At 31.8% G+C, this 23,847-nt stretch overlaps 3 protein-coding genes and 1 long non-coding RNA gene across 5 annotated transcripts; 1 reads left to right on the top strand and 3 right to left on the bottom strand.

Moving 5' to 3' along the window:
• Positions 1–216: 216 nt before the first annotated feature.
• LOC100804367 (trihelix transcription factor GTL2-like) lies at positions 217–2,833 on the bottom strand. Its single transcript, XM_003556415.5, has 2 exons — positions 2,250–2,833; positions 217–1,807 (listed from the first exon to the last, which is right to left on the bottom strand). Exons 1-2 carry the CDS (start codon positions 2,783–2,785, stop codon positions 412–414), a joined length of 1,932 nt encoding a protein of 643 aa, XP_003556463.2. The 5' UTR covers positions 2,786–2,833; the 3' UTR covers positions 217–411.
• A 3,033-nt stretch (positions 2,834–5,866) lies between these two features.
• Positions 5,867–8,843, bottom strand: LOC102665272 (uncharacterized). Of its 2 annotated transcripts, XR_005890350.1 has the most exons (8): positions 8,349–8,843; positions 7,931–8,089; positions 7,612–7,744; positions 7,018–7,054; positions 6,829–6,896; positions 6,576–6,754; positions 6,350–6,473; positions 5,867–6,232 (listed from the first exon to the last, which is right to left on the bottom strand). It is a non-coding gene; the product is annotated as an uncharacterized lncRNA (long non-coding RNA). The 2 variants fall into 2 exon arrangements; XR_005890349.1 differs by having other exon boundaries at positions 6,576–6,896.
• Positions 8,844–13,296: 4,453 nt separating this feature from the next.
• On the top strand, positions 13,297–14,215 carry LOC100803835 (mitochondrial import inner membrane translocase subunit TIM23-3). Its single transcript, XM_003556414.5, has one exon. The coding sequence runs from the start codon at positions 13,410–13,412 to the stop codon at positions 13,962–13,964; it is 555 nt and encodes a 184-aa protein (XP_003556462.1). The 5' UTR covers positions 13,297–13,409; the 3' UTR covers positions 13,965–14,215.
• A 1,009-nt stretch (positions 14,216–15,224) lies between these two features.
• Positions 15,225–18,906, bottom strand: LOC100803300 (pollen-specific protein SF21-like). Its single transcript, NM_001254559.2, is given in 11 exon segments — positions 15,225–15,728; positions 15,846–15,981; positions 16,733–16,788; positions 16,883–16,939; positions 17,027–17,104; positions 17,406–17,492; positions 17,584–17,644; positions 17,898–17,986; positions 18,224–18,321; positions 18,508–18,607; positions 18,738–18,906. Coding segments are annotated over 11 exon segments (1,062 nt in total). The 5' UTR covers positions 18,798–18,906; the 3' UTR covers positions 15,225–15,488.
• Between the last annotated feature and the right edge of the window lie 4,941 nt (positions 18,907–23,847).

Raw genomic sequence — 23,847 nt, 5'->3', positions numbered from 1 at the left:
TGGACGAAAACGACTGATGGTTCCTTTAACCTTTTATTAGTTGTTGTTCGAGTCCCTAGCTAAAAAAGTGAAGAATGTCCTAAAGAATGTTTTGCTTCCTCTTCCTTTATTTTTTTCACAGGTAAATGTCTTCCCCTATTAAAACAAATATGAAACACCAATTAATTTCCCTCGCTAAAATAAAATCAAACGGAATATGAAAATAACACTTACACCGGAATAGAAATATTAATGGTTCTCATTCCTCAAACTAGCTATAGCTGTCGGTGCTCGCCAAATTCTAAGTTTTCAAATATACACAATCAATTTATATGCTATATTAAAGAAAGCCAGCATCAACCAGAAAACAAAAATTAAAAAAAAAAGTGCTACACTTCTTATTATGTGACAGAACATGGACAAATCAATGAATTAAAACTGATCGAAATCCAAAGAAGGTACTTGCATCAAGGTTTTCTCACCTCCATGATCAACCTGCTGCTGCTGCACACTGAAACCACCACCAGACCCCACCTGAGAAGAAGACTCGTGAGCTTGTGTTGTTTGATCTGGTGTCACTTGCTCGGGATTCTGATTAGGTGGACTATTCAAGTGGCTTTCAGATTGCAGAACGGGTTTTCCTTGATTATAGAGACTGCTCAATTGGTGAAAGTAGGGACAAGTCCTCGAGTCAAGGGACCTCTTCTTGTTAACATCCTTGGTTTTCCTGAAGTACTTGTTTATGTTCTCCCACTTCTCTTTGCACCTCTTTGCACTCCTCTTGTATCCCAACTCCAACATCCCTTGTGAGATTCTCTCCCAAAGAGGGACCTTGTTGTTCCCTTCCTTCTCCTCATTGTTGTTGTTGTTCACACTGGTGCACCTCAGGTTTATCAGTGCCAACACTTCATCCTTTGGCCACCTTCTCCCAACATCGTCTTTCTCATTCCCTTTATTCAAAACCGAATTTGTCTCTACTGGAATATTATTATTATTATTCTGGATATTTAGAGAATAAGTACTAGGGTTCTGGGGAAGAGCTGGAGTTGAAGTAGAAGAAGTAGAAGGAATCACTTGTAATGTGTCTTGTGCAACACTTAAGGTAGGGTTTTCTGTTTGTGAAGGATTAGGGTTTTGTGTAATGTGTGTGTTTATGTTTGAATCATTGTTTACCTTCTTGAGGGTGTGGCTTGCAGGGGACGAAGTGGCTGAGAATTTGTTAAGGATTTGGATAATGTTGGCTTGTCTATCACCTGCAATAGCTTGCTCACGTGCCATCATCTCAAGCTCCTTGTTCATCTTCTCAATCTCTTGCTTCTTCCAAGCTTCCTCTCTAGTGAACTTCTCGTCATCTCTCTTCATCATGTCCTCAAGGAGCTTGTTGTGCATCTCTTCTTGCTGAGCCATTATCTTGTGCACAATGCTCTCACAAAAACACTTGAACATCTCAAACCTATCAGGCCTCTTCCTCTTGCGGTCCTTTGTGATCTTTTCCACTGCTAGTGCCTCGTCGCTTTGCTCGTTTTGTTTTGTCACCAATGCGTCAACAACGTTTCTAGAATCCCCTTCTACTTCCAACTCCAATGCATGGTGGCCCATCTTGTCTTGTTTCTGCAGTGGTGGCTGAGTCGTATTTTCAAGATGATGATCACCACTACCCCCTTGGTGATAAAGCTGTTCAAGCTCACTAAGAAACCGATAATTGCTACTATTATTATTATTATTATTATTCTTGCCGTAATTAATGTTGTTGAAATATCTACTCTCTTCTTCAAACTTCTCCTTGCACTTCTCTGCACTCCTCTTATATCCAAGCTCTGCTAGCTTCCTGCGCCCACATACACCATAAATTATATAAATCCAAAAACGCAAACCATTGAATGAAAGCATCTATTAGCACCTTTGTCTTCAACACGTAATAATAGACAAAACTGCTTCCCTTCAATTTTCGTGCCTTCCTTCCTCTTGGGTTGTGTGTTTTTGTGTGTGTGGGTGGCAAGGTGTCAGTGTGTTAGCTAAAGTGTAGGTGCACGTGTGCGTTTTTCTACCACATGAAGTTTTTAGGTAGCATACGATGCAACCGCACTGATCAAACACAAAGTGCAGCTCATAATTGTTTTTCTGTTAACGAATTTATTGCGTTGATTTTTTTTTTGGATGATCTTTGATGATAGAAAGAAGGAAAAAAAGTTACGGGCACGCAATAACAGTAAAAAAAAAAAAAATTAAGATTGAATAGCAATAGTAGGAATTGGATTAAGTTAATTTACCTTGAGACATGTTCCCAAGTGAGTTCTGGGAACCAACTTTCCATGCTAGATCTGATCCTCAAGAGCGCAAGCACTTCATCGTTATTCCAGGGATCAATCAGCTCGGGAAGTTGTTGCCTTTGATCCCTTTGGATTTCCAAGTTCATCGGGACGGTGGTGTTTTCTTCCTTGTCTTCATCTTTGTGGTGTAATGGGTGCAAGAGATTGTTGGGTTGGAGTGGCAATTGATGGGGATGGTTATAGGGATCAAAATTGGAGGGGAAGGTGGTCGTATTGGGGGTTCCTCCTGAAGTATGGAGAGGGAAAGGTAAGTGAAGAGGTAGAGAGGTCCTTGGAGTTATGAATTGGTGGAACTGGTCTGGTACTCCATCGAACATGTTTGTGTTTGTGTTTTGTGTTACCACTTCTCTCTTCTTTACCTCTTCTTTCCTGTGCTCACTGTAAATTAAAATCAGCAAAATGCTACAAGCAAGCAACTTACAAACTACGCACCAACCCCTCTCTCTCTCTGATTTCTGTCTTTCTCTCTCACACATTTATCAAAGAATTTGTCCTTGCATGGAAGGGAAAAGATAGCCCACCACCACACCCTTTTAGAAGAAAGTGAACTCACACCCCTAGCTAACAGATAATATATATTCTATATAACAATAAAAAGAGAAGAGTGTTAGCAAAAAAAATAAAGTTAGTTGAGATCACTCAGTTCTATATTATTTAATAATTTCTTTGTTAATAACATATTTTTTTTATATATTAAAATTTATTAAAAACAAACTCATAAAAATTATATATAAATTTTAACTAATAATAGAATATGTGTTTAAACTAATGTATTGTTAATATTTTTCGAATGAAAATGTGGTTTCCTTGAACTAGTCAATCAAACCACGTTACAAATAAAAAGGCACATTGAGTGCTTTTTAGCCTTTTTCCTATTTGCAAATAAAATCCAAAGTCATCTTTATCAAGCATTGCAATTCCTTCTGGTGAAAAAACTTTAGGTATGTTATCCGGGGATGAGTGTGACCCTCACAAATGAGATGCTTTGGGAGAGAATAATTGGCGCCAGGTATATACTACATCACAAGGGATAAGTGAATCCAAAAAACAAGAAGATTGTGTGCGTGATGGTGTTAGCGGGGAAAAGAATGCAATGGCTTCAACAAGAGGGAAAGAAAGGAAGAAAAGGGGTGGTCTATTGTATCATGGCATGCATGATTGGAGACTGAAGAGGACGCGTTTGAGGAGTGCGTGTGGTTGGGAGAGGAGTGAGGTGGAAAATGATACTTGGAAGAAAAAAGAAGAAGGAAGAAATAAATAGTTTTGGTTGTCACTGGACCATTCGAATCCTATGCAGTAGCTGATGCTCATGATGGTGTAATTAACGGCATCCGGATGGCAGGACACGTGAAAACATGCAGAGGCCGGGACCAATTATTTAAGGATGGGAATCTTCACATGGTACAAAGGATACAGTGCTATAGTACAGCTTCACCACAGTGCAGTGTGTGTGACTGAGTTAAGGGTTCATTGCATGGTCAAGAAGCCTAAATCATTTCAATTTTTTGATGGATATGTTGGGCCTACTATTACATCTATAGTTTGGATCTATGAACACCAACAATAAGAATATTTCCCCCACCTTCAACGATTTACTTTCCCCTTTCTGCGAGTTTGCATCTTTAAGACTTTGCTTATGACCATCATCACCGTGCACTATTTTTTTCCCCCCTCCCTCCTTTGGTTGGTTCGTTTCATTTCCCTTCATTAAGATTTTTGCACTAACACATAAAGAATGCAATAAATTTTGGTATTTGCACCTACACATGAGATGTATAAAGAGAATGGAGGAAATAGAGAAAAAAATGAATTAATGAGCAACTTAATTATAATGTAGTAGCTGGAATATTGAGGGTGAAATTAAGGTTAAAAATGGTTATATACGAAGAAAAAATTAAAAGGAAAGAAAAAAACAAACTTTCGGATTTGAGAGGGAGGAGGTGAGCTAAATAAGAAAGGGGTGGGGTAAGTGGTTAACCAGCTTGCAATGAGTTGTGGAAAGAGATATGTCATAACTTAGTTTTTCCTTACTTTTTTTTAGTTTTGACCTATTTGACTGAAAATGGCTGCAAGTTGTACCAGAGTTCATAGCAGTGAGAGGCTTGGATGTGCATTTATTTTGTTAAAAAGTTCTCTCTCTCTTTTAATTATGATTATGGACCTATTCTTAAGTCTTGGCTTGGAATAGAGTAGAGTTTTGGTTGGTTCCATGTGGATGTGGGTTTGTCTTCTCTTTCAAACTTTCAAGTTTTATTATATCACATTTAATTATTAAAAGGCAGAGGGGTTTATAGGCCGAACATACCCAAAACTAAAATAAATGGGTCGTGTTCATGGGCCTGTGTACTAGTGGATAATAACTGAGCGGTAAGTACACTGTCATGGGTCTTGGATCGCTGATATGCACACCCTAGGCCGAAAACTATAACTTTACTGGTTTGGTAGGAAGAGTAAGTACAATGCCAATTCTACTGTCAAACCTCAAGTCCAATCTTCTTTTCATATCTACTATCTAGTAACCACAGTCCGCAAAAAGAAGAAAGAGAAGAAGAATGAATTTCAAATAGTGTTTTTTTTCTAATGCTGAGGAAGTGTTTTTGCTTATATTATTTTAAGTTTCTATATATAAAAATAAAGGATAATTTCAAAAAAGTAGTTTTCTCTAAGAGAAAGTAAAAAATAATTTTAGCAGTTTTTTTTTTTTTTGTATTTCTATTCTTCATTTAATCATTTCACACTTCATTTCAAATCTCAAGATTAAAGACGAGACTACTTAAGAAATTTAAAATTAAAAATAATTTTTAAGTTTGAAAATTTGTCATGCACATTTTTAATTTTATTATAATATTTAACTTTAAAGTAATTGAAACTGGAAAAAAAGATAGCTCAAACCCTTTCAAGACAAGAATTATTTAATACTTTAAGAATGTGTTTAGATAGGGTAATTTAATTAGGTAATGTATTTTTTTATAGAAAATTAAATTCTTTTTTATTAAAAGTAACAATTTGAATATTTTAATAAAAGGAATTCAAAATTTTAAAAGAGATTTTAATTAGTTGAAAAAATAGAATTTCAAATTTTATCTTCAAGGGAATGAATTTGGAAATTTTGCAACAATTCTCTCTTTTCTCTTCTTTCTCCCATGCTCCAGCGGCGCATGTGCAAGTCGTGGCCGTGTGTGGAGGTGTGTTGGTCGTCGATCTCTCCAAAAGAATTAAAATTAAAACATTTAAAATTCTTAGAATTTAAAATTTAAAATTGTCTCGTCCATTTGATTTGTTAAAATTTATAACACTGAATAAAATAAATATTTTGATTGTTTCACGTTTTATCTGAAAAGGAGTTATAGTACAATACAAATTAAAAAGATGAAGAAAGAACCAAAAACTCAACTTCTTGTTTTTGTTAGTTTAAACAACCTTATCATGTATCCTCTCAAATAAGAATTAAACATCATTATCCAGTCTTCCTGTCAAAATTTCAGTAATATCTCAATTCTAAAGTGAACATCAAATTTAGGCATACAAGTCATAAAAAAATGGATGAAGAAGCAACAAGTGAAAAACAATATCTTAATTTTTGAAAAGTAATACATACTGGCACAGCACAAGGCATCAATCTCAGATAAAAAAAAAAAGTCAACCAAAATCAAATTATTCAAGTTCCTATAATGGAGTGATGACATTGAGGCCAAAAGGCAAGAACTATTTACCAAATTAAATAAAAAAAAGTAAAGCTCTAAGCCCAGTAATCTGTGAACAACTTAAAATTACCCGTAAGTTGTTGAATGCCAAATGCGCTCTGTGCCATCCTTATGGCCAGTAATGATTATAGGCAGTTCAGGATGAAAGCAGACAGCAGATGCATTGTACGCGTGACCTTCTAGAGTATGGACACAACTTTTGGTTTGATAATCCCATACCTGTTTCAAAGGTTTTATTGGCATAATAATTCCTATCCATCCATATAGGCAACCAAAATACCAATTCAAAGGGAAGATGAAGAAGAGGGGGGAAAAATAGAAAACAAGAAAACAAACCTTGGCAGTGAGATCATCAGAACCAATAAGGTCTGTCACCATCTGTAAAGTAATCGACACAATTCACTCTTCCTTGATGGCCATTCAATGCAAAACTGGGATGAGGAGAGTCAAGATTCCAAATCTGCATGTCAAGGTAACAGCATTAATGCATTACTTTTAATTTTTATCAAAGGTGTGTCGAAGAAAAATGCAGGAAAAAAAATAGCAAGAAGAACATGTATACCTTTATGGTGCAATCAAGAGATGCACTGGCAAAGGTCTTTAGGTCTGTAGGATTAAATGTCACTTGCATGACAGAATCAGAATGTCACAGTAATGTCTGGGTACAGATCCAGTCGTTTTCCCAATTCCAAAGCTTTATGTCATCAGCTGATGACAACACGTAAGGAAGGGTAGGATGAACTGCCACACAACTAATGTTAAATTTTTGTGCCTCAAACTCTTTTAACTCTATCCTTTGTGATGTAATTATATACATGAATAAACCGATCATCAGCCCCTGCAACATTCCACTGTTTGCGTGCAATAAACTTGGCTGACCTAACTGCAAAATCATGTTGTAATGAGATCCACAAAATATTCAAAGAAAGAAAATGACTTCAAGCAGTGAATCAAGAGGCAGATGCACAAACAACGAAGCAGACTAAAAAAAAACTTTCACGCACCCGGTACGTCAGTAACCTGAAAAGACTCGACTATGGTCTGAAATAAAATAATAAAAAAATCAATCTAATTGTAATAAAATAATAAAACAACTTATAGTAGTTTAAGATATAATAATCATAATATTTTAGTAGAAACACCAACATATTTGAACACTGTTTTCATGTAATATATAGACATGATATAACAGCTTTTTTAACAAAAGAAATAAAATAAGCGTCTACTTTGAATTTCTAGGAAACCATAATATATATATATAGATGGAAAAGGTGGCTTGTTTAATTGGTAATCCATCAACAAACACCTGTGTCTGACTCAAGTGCCAGCACATATAAATTCAACATTATATTTCTGAATCCGGTTGCATATATATTTAATACAATATACAACTCAAAAATAAAAATCAACATATTTGTAATTCCAGATAGAGACAGTTCTAGAGTGTAAAATGTGTATTCATTAGCTCATAACATCTCTCCGTCCATTACAATTATTTTGGGGGGGAAAATCCAATTGCTAGATGATGGTATATCAAACGTATAAATAATATTTATAAACGATAAGTCAAATAAAAGAATGCAGCATCGCATTAATACCTTTATTGATATAAAATGGGTCAATGCCAAATAAATCATCACTATGTGGCACATCCATAGCAGTGCCCAATTCAACCCAAGCGTAGTTTCCAATTCTTGAAAGCTTTGAATATAACGAATTACTTTTACCAACCTGTAAGTATAATCCACTCAACATTTCCAACATATCATTAAAAATACAAATATGAGCATTCCACTTTAACAAATTACACAATTAAATTTTAAACACAGACTGACCCTCGCCTCACAAAAGAAATTTAAACAAATTTGTTATAAATTTTGCATTATATCTTCAGCAGCAGTATCCTCAGGAATAGACCTCAAATTTGGCACAAGACGAAGCAAAGCAACAGCTTTATCTGCAATGCGTCCAGCAATTAATAGGAAACACCCCATCAACGGAATTGTATAAGTGGGGTGCAGATCGAAACACCCCTTCTAACACATTAACTGCTTCCTCTTCTGTCACCAAGTCTCCCTGTACATGAACAAAAACAATAAAATAACAAACAATACAAAAAGGAGAGTGATTGGTTAAAATTTATTGAAAACTACAAAATCATCATCAAGGAGTGGGACGACGGCATTTTAAAATTCAAGTGTGTTTAAAATGCAATTGAGTTGATTTGAACTCTTCACATGCAAAAAAAACAAAATGTTTGCATAGTCATCATTCATCGATAACCAATAATTTGCACGAAAAGCAAGCAAAGTATTGAAAATTGAAGAAGCAGTACCCTCAGTTCTAGAGACTGAAACTGCGGAAAACACTGGAGCTTCGGGCACCGATTGAGGAACCTCCGAAGCGAAGAATGAAGGCTGAAACTACCGTCAATCACCATTTGAAGCGGAAACACTAGCTATCTATAAGCTCAACAGTGAAAGAGTATTTATACATATATATATATATATATATATATATATATATATATAGAGAGAGAGAGAGAGAGAGAGAGAGAGAGAGAGCAAAATATATTGAACAAAATACTATAGACTTAAAATAGCAAAGCGCCATAAAAAAAATTAAAAAAAAAAGCAACGAAAGTGATTAAGTTAATTAGAGAAGGTTAGGGTTGTTGTGTGAGTGTTCGTTGCAATTCAAATCAATTCTTCCACCGTTCGCAGCTGATAAAGCGGTGTGTGAGTTGGTCTTCCGCGGCGAGTCTCCGTCTCCGAGAAAGGACACTGCTTTGCTGTTGTTTGAGTCGTGAGAAGCTATTATATATTCTCAGTGTGCCGACTTAGTGCTATTATCATTTGATTATTAAAAAGAATCTTCTAAATTAAAAGATACTGGTAAAATAAGATTATTTTATTATTTACGATAGATTTTAAAAAATATAGATAAAATAGAGTTAGATAAGATTATGATGTTTATTTCTTTGTTTCAAAAAATAATCTTTATATTTTTATCTTTATCTATAATCTATAACTTTGACAAAATTATGTTATAAATAATACAAATGATGATTTATGATTAAATAATAATATAAAATTATTTAAATTAAATTTGAATTGTGATAATAGTGATTAGATTTCAAAATATATTAATCCTAAATCCTAATTAAATTGTGATAATAAAACATTCATAGTTATAGATAAATTCATGTGTATTTCAAAACACAATTAGGTTTAGATTTTTAGAAGTAAACAAATTTGACTTCATATATTTTTTTTTTAAATGATGATATTCATCCAGATTTCAAAATATAATATCATGTTATAATTTTAAAATTCTAATCGTTAGATTTGAAAATATAGTAACCCCACACCTAATTCTAAAGACCGAAAGAAAAAAGGCATACCCCCAGTCCTAAAAATTAAATCATGTAATAAATTCTAACAACTTCACCATCATATCCGATAGCTTATATAGTGTTCTTAAATTTACCAAATAATAAATTATGAATATCAAATAAATTTCATTCCTAACACTAACATCATACATAATATGAATTTAATGCACATTAAAACAAATGAAGTAACATATTAAAATATGGCATGCATTAATATCATTATAAAGAAATAATTCAAGATTTCAAGGAAAACAAAACAAATATATATATATATATATATATATATATATTCCTACTAAAAAAGTAAGATACAATCATTTTCTAATATCATAATTTTAATGTCAATGAACACTAGTCTACTAAAAATAAATAAATTATTACATCACCACTGTTTTTCTTGTTCGTCGCATAACATTGATAAAGTCACAATTAACATATATATATCATGTTAATACCAATATGATTTCCTATGTTGTTACCTCTTGGAATATCCTATGTCTTTTACCTTTTGACCTTTGCCCACCATTATGAAAGCCAAAGCTCAATAAGATGCTTGTTATTTATGATAATAAACAACTTTATATTATAAATAATTATATTTGTGTAACAAGAATATAAAATATTATTATTTTCAAGCACAATTTCTAGCATTAAAGATCACATAAATAGCCATTTCACATTAACACCGTTCAATCTTGTCAATTCTACTATCTCCAATATCTAATATAATCCATATTAAACCTCCAAATACATATAGCAAAAAGACAATCTCCACAAAATCAATTCAGGTATCAAAAGAAAAAGAGCATGCTCACAAAGCTAAAGAAAAAAAAAATCATGTGGTAAAAGAGATAGTCACATACTAGGGACAAGAGTTATTAATTGTTATTACAACAAAAAATTAGTTCTCCCAAAAGCTTTTAACTCAACACATGAATATAAAATCTCTCATTTAAGTCACCACTCCCAACTCTCCAAAAGCTTCTGACTTAAGGAATTATTCTATAAATGCCTCAACAATAATCGAGATATCAAAACTAACAAATAAGATAAGAATTAAGAAACCAAGAGAATAATGAGGATTGTGCTTTTTCTAAGATATAAAAAACAATAGGGAGAACATCTCATTTATAATTAGAAAATGGCCATATAATAATAGTGTGTGATAAAGATAATTAATTAAAATAATGAGTAATTATTATGTTTAAATGAGGTATTAAAATAAATTTAAAATAAGAATTATGATTACTTAAAACAGTAAAAAAAAGTATAACAAACAAGTCATTACACTGGAAAAATACTCCAAGCTAAAAAATAATAAATCGTAACCTTTTGAAATACACAAAATTACACTATAAAATAAACTATATTGTAACTCAAGTATTTATTATGTTATGAACTATTCTCTTTATCTTGTATGGTAGTATGTATTAAACATATCTTAATACTCTAATCCAAGAATTGTTTAAAAATGTAACTCAATGGTGCACAAGAAAACTTAAATTAGTTTTATCTTAATTGAGCTTTAATTTTTTCTCTTTTTGCAAATAAACATCATCGACTTTGATTATATCATCTATCCTTATATTTTTCCATTTTTATTTATAAATAAACACTTTAAAACTTAATTGTAATAATAATTTATTTATCTTACTACTTTAAGTCAAATTGATGTAAAATAAATGTGTCAATTATAGTGACGTGATAGGTGGGATAGAAATGGGATACAAATGAGACAATTTTGAATTCACAGGAGTAAAGCTACAAAAGAAGTTAAATTAAATACCACAGTATTTGTGATAAGGACAAACTAAATTTGGGTAGTGAGTCAGCCATTAAATTTTTTGTAAAGCGATTGTGCAAGAAAATATGAATAGTCATTGTATGAATTTGTTTTCTTTCTGAATATATGAATTTGTTTATTATTAATGCATCATTTAAATATATATTGTATGTATTTAATTTATATAATCATATGTCAGCCGTTACCAATATTTTAAATGTTGGCAATTACCTATATTTAGGGACAATATCTTTTTTATTTTGATTTAAGTGACTGGAAACAATTATCTGAAGATTGTTATATATCTGATTTATTTTTGAACCTGTAATAAAATTCATATCAATTTTAACAGAATTGGATTTTATGGTTCCTGCATATATTTTCATGTTTTTTGAATTCTATGATGGGTATTCTATAACGGGTAAAATTTTATATAAGATATTTTGCTCACTGTTTTTGAGTTACTAACCTTTGCAATGATTTGGAGGTTAATTTCTAATTTGATAACACTTCCAATTTTAATTTAATCTGAATGTGTTTATTTAATTTCTAACATGTTTGGATCACATATGTTATCAAATTCTATAACGTTACTCAAAACATAAATCTTATTGAGAACTAAGAATTAATTATTTGTTGACCTCTCTTTGATTCGGTAATCTTATACTCATTTTTAAAAAAAGTGGGAAAAGGTTTTGGAGCTATATTTCCTATCCGACTTGTTCTCTCCTTTCGTGAAGCACCAGGGCACTCAAAGGTATACGCTTCCCCCTTTATTTAAATTCTTCAAATTCGTGAATTAACAAATTTTAGAATGTGACTATGTCCTGAAACTAACATAGAATAACCATTGGTCACAAACCATGCTTGTTAAGTATTACTAAGAATTGACCTGGAATGATAGAGAATTTATTAAACAAAAATGCAACCATATTGCTGAAAGCTCCTTTAAACATCTTGTTTTTCAATGCACAAGGAATTTCTTCAATCTTCAATGGATATTTTTTTTGTTTAGCTTTTCTCTTTGCTTGAATTTAATTTATTTGTAAGGTTATTTGCTTTTTCCGTGTGTTTATAAGGTTATTTGCTTTAATAATTAGAATACTTTATCGTGCATTTATTTATTATTAATTTATTTATTTTAGTGACCATGAGATTGATATGGAACATTTATTAATTTTCTATGAGTTTCACACAAATCAATGACATGTTAGTGTTTATATGAATTATTTATGATTCAACATATTTTCATTTGTTAAATAAATGCTTTTTGACGAATAGATAAACAATGTTTATGAAAAAAACTGTAAAAGGGAAAGCTACCCCGATATTATCGAGTAAGATGCAACGTATTTCATTTTTTCCTAAATGATTATTATTAAACAAGTTTAAACCATAAATAATTTTACCCAATCACATTTACTAGCCCTTCGACACTAAGGTATCTCCTTTAGAAGCAGGGACGAAAAAATTTGAGGGAAGACTATGAGGGCAATTCCCCCACAAACTTTTGAATTTTTTTTTAATGATGTACATGTGTAAATTGTCTCCCTAATATGCAATACAATGTAAAATTTAACTTATAATATAAATATTATTCCCACAAAATTTATGTATATGGATATTGTATTTGCAGCATAAAGTTTATAGATTCGATATTGGTTAGAAGAGTTGTTTATTAAGAGGTTGGTTTGCAAAATCTTCCCATAATATGCATTATACTCTTTAGAATTACACGAATAAAACTTGCACAAATTACACGAAATATAATATGTGAGGCTGAGATTTTTTTGAGTAAAACTTAATTAAGAAAGATTGACAGAATAAAGGGTGTGATTTGATACAAATCAGGGTTTGCTTCCTTTTTCACGAAAAAACTTTTCTTAACATTTATCATTTCCAATTAAAGAAGCAAAAATGAAAATAGATTTTCCAACTCGACAATATGACTATGTATCTCATTAATTAATTTGTTTCCTATCCCCTATATGTTCAATTAAAAAATAAATATTTTCTATTTTTCTGTCATTCCTCCTATTTCATAATTGTTACGACAAGTAAGATTAATTTTACTTTAATACCAAGTGGTGCCTTAAAAAACAGAACATTAGTGTTATTATATTCCCAAAACCCTTTGAGGCTTGATCTTCCTTAAACCCTACGCACGCCTTCGTTGTTGTCGTAGACTTTGGAAATTTTTTCATTCACAGAAGACGGCGATGGCGGATTCTTCAAGCAACTCAAAGGATCACCACAACACCCGCGTCTACCACCCTTACCAGGACCTCAACGTCCCCATTCAGAAGCTCTACAACCTCCCCACCGCGCCGGAGCACCTCTTCCCCGAAGAAGCCGCCAGGACCCACCGCTCCTGGGGTGACAACCTCCAGTACTACACCGGCTCCGGCTACCTCGCCGGCGCCATAACCGGCGCCGCCAGGGGCACCGTCCAGGGCCTCCGCGAGGCCGAGTCCGCCGACTCCCTCAAAATCCGACTCAACCGAGTACTCAACTCGGGGGGCCTCGCGGGTCGCAGACTCGGCAACTCGCTCGGCGTGGTGGGCCTCATCTTCGCCGGCCTCGAGAGTGGGATGACCCACTTAAGGGGCACCGATGACCTCGTCAACAGCGCCGTCGCCGGACTCGGCACCGGAGCTCTCTATAGGGCCGCCGCCGGACCCCAATCCGCCGCTATTGCCGGTGCGATAGGTGGGATCGCCGCCGCCGCAGCGGTCGCCGGGAAGCAAGCTTTGAAAAGATACGTGCCGATCTAGGAAACAATCAGGTTAACGACAATGGGGAATGGGGATGGTGATACAAATTAGATTAATACTTTGGAATTAAAATTGTCTTTTTTTTTAATCATCATAGTTTTTGTTGGTATTAATTTCATATTGCAGTTGTAATCACTAATTTGTAAACCCTCTCCATAAATTCATGTATTTAGTTTTAAAGCACTGAAGTGACATGGATTTTTATAATTATTGTTTAATGTATCTCTTGTGGTCCTCTAGAGGTTGCTAAACACCGTTGTTATTTTAGGCTGATTATAAGAGACCAATTCTTTGCATTTTGCAACCTTGTAAAATGTAGCTTTCTAAGGTTCACACAGTAATAGAATGTTAACAGCTCTGGAAATTCATAATAATTCTCACAAATAGCAGACAGAGAACACATAGCGGAAGCCTTTCTTAAATCCTGATGCATGTTTTCTGCATAAATGGTTGGTTGGTTTGTTTCTGTTTATTTTCAAATTTATAAATGAAATTCCGTCGTAAGCTTCGCCTGAAACCTTGGCTTTAGTATGGTTGATTAAAAATGTGCTCATAAACATTGAATAATTGAATTGATTTCAGAAGAATGAGTTAGTGTAAGGAGAATATTTTTTAAAACCCAATAACAACGGTTTTCAATTTCCTATTGTTACTCCAAATTTCCATTGCAATCAAATTTAGAATTCACTTGATTTCTTAAGTTGTAAATCTGCGAGAGCTTTTATTTTACCTTATATCTCCAAATTACATCTTTCGTGCAAAAATTCTAAATTAATAATCTTGTTTCCCGTGAGTCCAATAATACAATTTCTAACATAATATTGTACTGATATTAATATCTTGAAATATATCTTAACTCACTGACATGAACCTTTCCTGTGTCATGAATCATGATTAATTATACTAGTCGAGGAAGACTCATAAAACAGAGCAAGCAACGTAAATGCTCTTCTTAATGGCTAATATTACGAGTCCGTAATTTTTTTAGGACGAGTCTTTAACTCTAATAGTAAATAAAAATGCCAAACTATTAACGTAAACAAAAAATGACAGTTTTTTTTTCTCTTCACAAGTATTTTCTTTAAGATAATTCTGTTTTAGTCCCTATCAGACCCTATTTCTGTTAGACCCACACCCAATCCGGTTTTTAAGAAATGACAAAGTTATCCATATATTCACTACAAAAAACCAACATTAGTAGCAAACAGTCCTTATCGCTTGAGGTTTGTATAAACCTGAATTTTTGCAGAACAGATTGACTTTGGTGAGAGATCTTATCTCAAAAAATCAACATTAGGAAAAAGAATAGTCCTATTGTGAACTGTAAGATACCTCCCCTACTTTCTTTCTTTTTTACATTGGTAGGAAAAACACCCATTTTTGCAAACAATATAATTAGTCCACCAACATAATCATTAATCAAAGAATATATCCTACACTAGCTATATATTATATTATGTGCAATGATTTAGCTCACTTCACTGCTGTATTGTTGGGGTTTCTGAACCTTTTTGCTGGATAAAGTTAGATTTGAACATCAACACGGGTTCTGATGGGCTTGAGCTTAATTCCTAAACTCTCTGGGGAGAGGAGTTCTGGTGCTATGCATGAATGGCTAGTGGGGCTTGCTGGATTTGAACCGTTGCTTGATGAGGAAGCAGCATGTGTTTGTCTGTGGTAGCCAAAACCCATTAAGAAACGCTCAAGTGGTGTTATCATGGAATTTGGGTGCTCTTCTGTAACTAATGAGCCACAAGCCTGAACCTGAGCAAGTATTATAAAATATCACGTTATTTCTGTTTGTCTTCTCAACTAGATTTTTAAGGAGGCAGCTGAGTATAAGTTATATATGTTGACTCATGAAATGAATGGACAACCTACCTCAACAAGTGCGCAGATTTTGTGGTTCATTTTTGAGCTCATGTACACAGATTCAGCATGGAATGGACTACTCTCACCTGCAAATATAAGTGTTTTACATTGCAAGTCCTTCAGACCCTCAGTGAGGTCGTGCCGTCTGCAAGCAGTTAACCATTTTGGTATAAAATCACGGAAACAATTAATAATTTGGCCGTTTTCAAATTTCCAGCAATTTATTGAAATTATAAGAAATAGCCTTCTTTTGTTATGTTTTCATTTACATGCCATGTTGGTTTGCCAAAAATCCAACAAGTCGGTAGCCACAGAATAGAATTTGGTTCTCCAGTCCCGTAGAATAAACTGTATGGAATAACAACTATTACCAATTCGAATTCTAATAGTAGAAAAGAATTTTCTAACAACTTTCATGAACTTCATATGCAAACCACCAAAATTTGCTATTGAATCCATCTGAAAAATATTTGAAGTATCATCTTTACAAGAAATCCAACAAGTCATAGGACAATATCATCTGAAGATAAGAATATTTAAAGTTTCATCTGAAGAATATTGTCCTAAGCGGAAGATAGTGTGATAGGATAATATCCTTACAAGAAATTGCATTCTTTTGTCATCTATTCATTTACATGCTATGTTAGTCTGCCCAAAATTCAACAAGTCAGTAGCCACAGATGAGAATTTGGTTCTCCCATAGAATAAGCACTATAAGGAATAACAACTATTACCATTTCAAATTCTAATTGTAGAAAGGAATTTTCTAACAACTTGCATGAACTTCATAAAAAGGTCTCCAAAAATATACTATTGAATCGTCTAAACAATATTTAAAGTATCATCGATAATAACAGGATTAAACAATCATGTTTGTCAGAAACATTATAACTTACGCATTAATTGCTTGGAGAAATCGCATGACATTCAAACCTTGCCTTTCATCCAAAAGCTGTAATTATAGATCAGAAAAGAGGATCGGGCAACTTAGAATCCTACAAATACAAATTATGCATTTGTTGTTGCTAAAATTGATATGTTCATACCCTTCGGCAAGTTAGTATTATATCTGATTCTGCTCCCTGAACACTGCACCTAAGTTCCTAAAACAAATGTAGAGAAGTAATGTCACATACAGAAATGATTCCACCTTCATAATGAGGGATGAAGGGAAAGAATGTGAAGAATACTTTGCTGAAGTAACGCTGCAGAAGACATTCCTTCAGTACACCGCACATACCATAGAAGTATAATAAATTCATTAAGACCTGCATGAATGGAAATAAAAAACCTTCATTACAAGGGCAATGAATTTTCTTCTTTTTATTGCTTTACAACTTCCAAGTTAGAGATCTAAGGAATTGTTATATGATAGCCAATGATGCTGACAAGGACTTTTATTGCTATGTCAGACACACATAGTAGACTTAAATTTTTATATTGTTTTACTGTGCACAAAAAAGTTGTGCATCCTTGTCAGTTAATGGGCTACTAAATTCCTTAATCTAGTTACAGATACTTCAGTAGATAGCATAAGATAAAAGCCAATGCTGACAGACATTATTAAACCTTGTTGTAAAGCCATTCAGTCCATGAAGGAGATTTGCAAATAGGTGAAACAAGAATCAATCCAAGCACTCGTTCTTTGTATTTCATCTGCCAATTTAGGAAAAAGCACGACAATGGTTTACTTACTATACTAGATTGTTATGGTGGATCAAGTTATAATTCACAAATGCCAACTTACAGCTAATAGAGTGAGGACATAAGCACCAGCTGTTACACCCAAGCACAGAACCTCCCTTAGCCTGATTTAAGAGGGTTTTGGACAATGGTTAAAATCCTATTCCAAGTAAGAATATCAAAGACAAAGAGGCTTGTTTCAGTAATCTAAAAGTGTATTCAATAACAAATACTTAAGTTCCTTTACCTAATATGTAGACCTAGTACATATATATATGTGCCTTTAAAAAAAGAAATAGTTATCACATTCTTCCTGTTAAAACAAGAGGGGAATACTCTGAATAGAGGAATACTTAGAATAACTGATGCTCTACATACCCAAAGAAATCAAGCACTTCTGCAATCTGGTCAGCAAGGTCATCCACGCAGAGCAATGGTTCATCTGAAGAAATGACATCAGCCCCCAACTGCAATAACTCTTAAACAAATGATAAAAGAGTCAAATTATACTCAAGGAGAGGACAACACCCTTGAAGCTTTATATCCAAATCAACTCTGAGCTATTTAAGAGTTAAATCATAAATATTTCATGGAAGTTGCAATTCTTCAGCATTCAATCATGTTGAAGACTTCAAAATGAAATGGAAAAGCCTATGTTGGCTATATGAGTTGGAAGGAAGGGGAAGAATGCTAACAATACCGACCTCATGTCCCGGAGCATCAATGTGATAAATGCAGAAGTTATGAAGCAACAAAGAAGCTGCCTCTGGGCAGAACAACAGACCCTGGAAACAAGAGACATCTGCAGAAAAGGCCAAAATCAAGTTGTGGTAATTATACAGTAATCCAAAATTGCAAAAACAAAAGGTTGCTTTGCTTCTAATTCTAAACATCTTCACCAAACCGCATAGACAAGACATGGAACATTTTGTGAGCAAATCCATTCATATTAAAAACAAAAGCAATATAAATAAGGTTACAAACTTACAATTGAGAGCCACGTCTGGGTAGGTTATTAGAGCGGGTTTTTCTCGATCCCCACAAACAAGCACAGACATGGAGCCTTTACTTGTTTTCACCGTGCATTCCTGCAAAAGTATAATCTATGTTAAGACATGATTATAATACAAATTCCATTCAACTATCACACAAACACAAGATAAACTTTGAGATGGATGGTTCTCTAGAAAAACATGTAACTTGTTAAAGTGCCATTACCTTTCCTCCTAAAGGAATCAAATCAATGTCAATGGAGACAGAGTCGCTTGACTCGCCCATGTCTCCGCTCTATACATCAACAAATGCTCACACCGCTTAATACTGATATTCACGAAGAAACTCTTCTCTTCTTTGTTCTTGGTTCTTACTCTTCCTTCCTATTCGTTCTAGTCAAATTACAGGCAGAACCTCCTTATTTGAAGGGAACCACACAAGTGACCTTAGTAAATGGTGACAACTTATCAGAGTACGAGATTTTACTGTCCTTGTACTGTGTGGTGTGTCATTCAGTCAGTGACCGTTGGAGAGGGTTAAAACTTAAAAGACAAATTCATTTAAAATTTTATTTACTTTGCGTTGCTATTCAGTAATTTGGGTCAAGTCAATTTATAACTTAAGAAGAAAATTAATTGGGTAACAGCTTTCTTCATTTCAAAGATTTCAACTCCATATTTTATTTAAAGAATAATTAAATTCATTATCACTTAATTAAATAATATTTTATATTTGCACTTTTTTATGCTTTTTCTTCGAGTGAAAATATTTTTATTAAAATACAGAAAATTATATTATTTAAATACTTTATGTTTTTAGTTATTTAAGCATTATAATAAGAATACTTAACAGCGTACAGAATTTATTTTTGAGGAGGGTGGGTAAGCTGGTATGGCATTGGAACTGAGAAGCATAAATGAAATGGAAAATGAGGGCTTTCTGGTAATTTTGCACGGGCATCATTATACAGCTGTAGGCCAGCTGGATTTTTGTTCCAAGAGAAAGCTCTCCACTAACATATGATCAGACGCCAGCTCATTTATATACTGCAGGATTTAAATCTAATTGTCTTCCTTTGTGTTAATAGATGTTAGATTTTTTACTGTGAAGATAAATTTTACTTTCATAATAAAGACTTCATCTTTCAATTATAGAAATATCTTGTTTACAGTCAAGTAAACGTAAACAATAAATATCATGTATTTTTGTGAAATTAGATAAATCTAATTCCTTTTTTATATTTTATTTATTGTTTTATGTAATTAATATATTCATGGAAAATAATTAATTATATCAGTATAAAACAATTTATTAATTAAGATATCCTTATTAATGAAAAAGCATAAAACTATATATCTATTAAGGTATTTATTTCTTGAAGATATTATAAATAATAATACTGATTAATTATTTCCTAATATTTTTAAGTGATAATAATTTGAAATAAAAATATTCTAAAACTGACAAATAAAATGAGATGGAGGAAGCAAATCTTTGTTTTAGGTTGGTGTATATTTTATTTATTTATTTTATGTGACTATTCTGACTAGATTCTAATCATCGTGTTTGTAATTTAGAATATATGTTATTTGTTTTTATCTTCACTAAAAGCAAATGCACAATGTGTATAAAAGTTCAATATCATTGTTATTTTTCATACAATTTTAAATCGTTTTTTGGGTTAACTTTTAAAGTAATTCTTTTAAAAATGCAGAATAGTATTGTATGGCCAATAGAATATTCTCATTTCATCTGAAAAACTAGTGGCCTCAATTTGTAATTTTTTGTTTATCGATTTTTAAAAAATGTTATATATGTCATATTTTGTTCATTTATAGCTTTTTTGTTAACCAAGTTAAATACTAATATATTGTATTTTCATTATGTCTATGTTAACAAATATAAGGTTCTTACTTTGTAGCTGTAAAACTTTAATTTCATAATTAGTTTACCGCGAAAAGTTTAGTAAGGAAAACTCTACTCAACTAAGAGCCTACTCAAATATAGTAATGTTTAATGCATAAAAAAAATAAATGTTTAAATTATTTATTTGATCTATATAATTTTATGATTCGTAGATTTATACCTTTTAGATCCTATAATTTAAAATTAAAATTTTTTAGTTTATATAATTTACATTTTAATTATCTTTTAATTCCTATAATTTAAAAATAATATTTTTAATCCTTATAATTTATATTTTTTTTAGTCTATAGTTTGAAAGTAATATTTTTAGTTTCTATAATTTATATTTTAATTACCTTTTAATCATTACTACAAAAAAAATATATAAAAATAATTAGTTACAAATTAATTATAAATTATCAACTATTTTTTATTACAAATTATCTTACGATAAATTAGTTTTAAATTATTTGTTAATATTTTTGTAGTTAATTATAATTGATAATGTTACTTATTTTAATGATAAAGATTAAAAGAAAATTAAAATATAAAATATAAGAATTAAAAAGATCATTTTCAAATTATAGGGACTAAAAATAATTAAAAAAATTACTTTTAAACTATAAAGACTAAAAAATAATTAAAATATAAATTATAAAATTAAAAAATCACCTTAAAATTATAAAGATTAAAAAATATAAATAATAAAACTATAGAGATAAAATAAATAATTAAATCAAAATAAATATAATAATATTTAGACAATTATTTTTCAACAATGACTCCTTATTGTAAGGCGAGACTGGTTAATAAGAAAGCAATTGAATATTAATAGTTAATAATGATGGCTTAGGTTTACACTCTCACTCGGAAATGCTGCTAAAGCTAAACTAATTGTAGGTAAGGACATGCATGGTGATTGATTGGTCCGTTAAATTATGAAAAAGGAACCGAATGCGGCTTTTCTTAACTAACAAATACTAACGAGAGTGTCTTAAAAGATATTAACAAATTTAAAGAAAATATTTTTATTAGAGTGTAAAAAATTATATTATTTATGATTTGTAATTTTATAATTTATACAATAAATAATTTATGATAAGTTTAATTAGTTTTATAATTTTTAAACTTAGTCTTTATAGTTAATAAATAAAAATTTTAATTTCTAAAGTTTATATTTTAATTCTCAATATTTTTGTCGTTAAAATTATTTAATTAATGGAATTAAACAAATTTAATGATAATAACCTTTTAAGAATTAAAACATAATTTATTAAAATTTAGAAACCGAAAAAATTGAAACTAAAAAATAAATTTAAAAATTATATGAATTAAATAGATAATGAAAGATAAGAATATTAGTTAGAAATATTTTTCTTAATCTATCCGGGGATCGCGGACTCTGGTGACAACATCCCGAAAACAAATTTAGCAGACGGGTATGGGATATGAAAAGGCTAAAAGTCAGAGACTTTTCTTAATTATCTTAATAAAATACACATAACCTAATTAGTGGCATGTAAGCATGTTGACTATGCTATTCGTTCTGCCATGCCCCAAACTTTATTTAATTCCGATGCCTTTTCTTCAGCTCTCATTTTCAAATATGACTGCAGGAAAACAGGGTACGATGAAAACTTGATGCACGTCAGAATTTGGCAATTGGCATGGAACATTACTACAGCATGAAACAAAACTATGAATAAGGATCTACCTTGTCATAATTCTTAGTTAAGCAATAAGCCAATAAGTGACATTTTGTCGAAAATGTTCGAAGATTTTTTTTTTATAAAAATACTATTAAGATTCAAACGAGAAAGCCTGCTAAATATTAGGTACCAGTTGTTGATGATGTCGAGTGTGTTGACGTACAAATTGCAGGATGCAGCTTTCGTGGCGGCATGGACCAAACCAGACGCTGTTTGTGTTGATTGCACGGCCTTCCTTTTTTACCTAAAATTACCATTTACTTGTTAAGGTTTAATTTTCTAACAGCTCTCTCTATTGTAGTATTTTTTTATGTTTGAAATTTATAATTTTAATCTTTTAATTAGATATTCACAACGATTTATTAATAAAATGAATTGTAAGATGTTTTCTCAAAATGTACATGTACTAATTAGTATAACCTTATCGGACATACACTGTCGTCTTACTCTTCATAGTTTATAATCTATGTGTAACTTTTTCTTTCTCTATCAAAAAGTGATGGTTTCAGAGTTAGGTGGAAAAAATGTGCACCCTTTTACGTGCCAATTAAAAAAAAAGTTACTCATGTCAGTTTCTTTTTTCCTGTACCATGCGATCGTTACAAAAAGAGAGAAATTATATTTTTATATTTTTTTAATAATTAAAAAATAAGAACGAAAGAGAGAAAATATGAAATTGAATTAGAGATGTAATAAAAAAGATATAAAGTAAAAATGTATTATAAAATAATATAACTCTTAAAACATGTCCACTGTAAAAGAGTAACTCAAAATAGAAGAAAGGAAAATTATTTTATTTTAATCAGGAAAAGATTTAATATTGGACTACAATGCTCAGAAAACCTACCATTTTATTTAGTAAAGATTTTTTTTATAGGATAAATTGTATTGGACAGCAATCCTAAGAAATATCTAGATGAAGGTTGAATTGTGATAGCTGGGGACAGGCTTGATCCTGAGGTATTCTGTTAACTTGTAAGTGTGTGTAAAAGTTTAAATAAGGGTACATGATTATGGATTATCGTTTGAGGCGCTTCAAACAAGCATTCTCATATAATCATGAAGTAATTGTAGAAGCAACATTGGGCTGTTATTGGATAAAATGTTCGTTAACATGGGAAAGTTTTTAACAAACACTCACTATATGTAGTGTAGAGGTGTTCATGTATCTTTACTTTAGTTAGCTTCAAAGCTTCGGGAACTATTTGAACGGAGAATTTATTAGCAATGTAAGTGGAAAGACAAAATTTTCTCAAAACATTATGAGAGTAGAGTTAGTATACCTAAAGATCTGAACTCATCTTAGCTCAATGCCCCATCTGTGTTAATCAAGAAGGGACTAAGCTTGATTTTTTTTTAAACTGAGTTTCAATTGATTGATTAACTTGTCTAAAAGATAAGACGGATTAATAGGTTGCACATAAAATTAAATAAAAGCTAAATGTATTTTTCATACACATAAAATACTCTAAATTTATTTTTAGTCTCTACAAAAAATTTATCTATTTTTCTTTTTCATAAAATTAAAATGTATAACTTTTTGGTTCCAAACTAGATTTGGATTTGTCCAAACCTAAGTGTCATTTTCTTTCATTTAAATTTTAAAATACACATAGGCTTGATTATAACTAAAACTAACTTTGGACAAAAAAATCATATATTTTAATTTTGCAAAAACAAAAAGTAAACAATTTTTTTTATAGGAACTGAAAACAAACTTT

The sequence above is a fragment of the Glycine max genome, chromosome 20, assembly GCF_000004515.6.
Source record: "Glycine max cultivar Williams 82 chromosome 20, Glycine_max_v4.0, whole genome shotgun sequence".
NCBI lineage: Eukaryota > Viridiplantae > Streptophyta > Magnoliopsida > Fabales > Fabaceae > Glycine > Glycine max.
The sequence above is the reverse complement of the archived record's forward strand: the minus strand, read 5'-3'. Positions and strand labels throughout refer to the sequence as shown.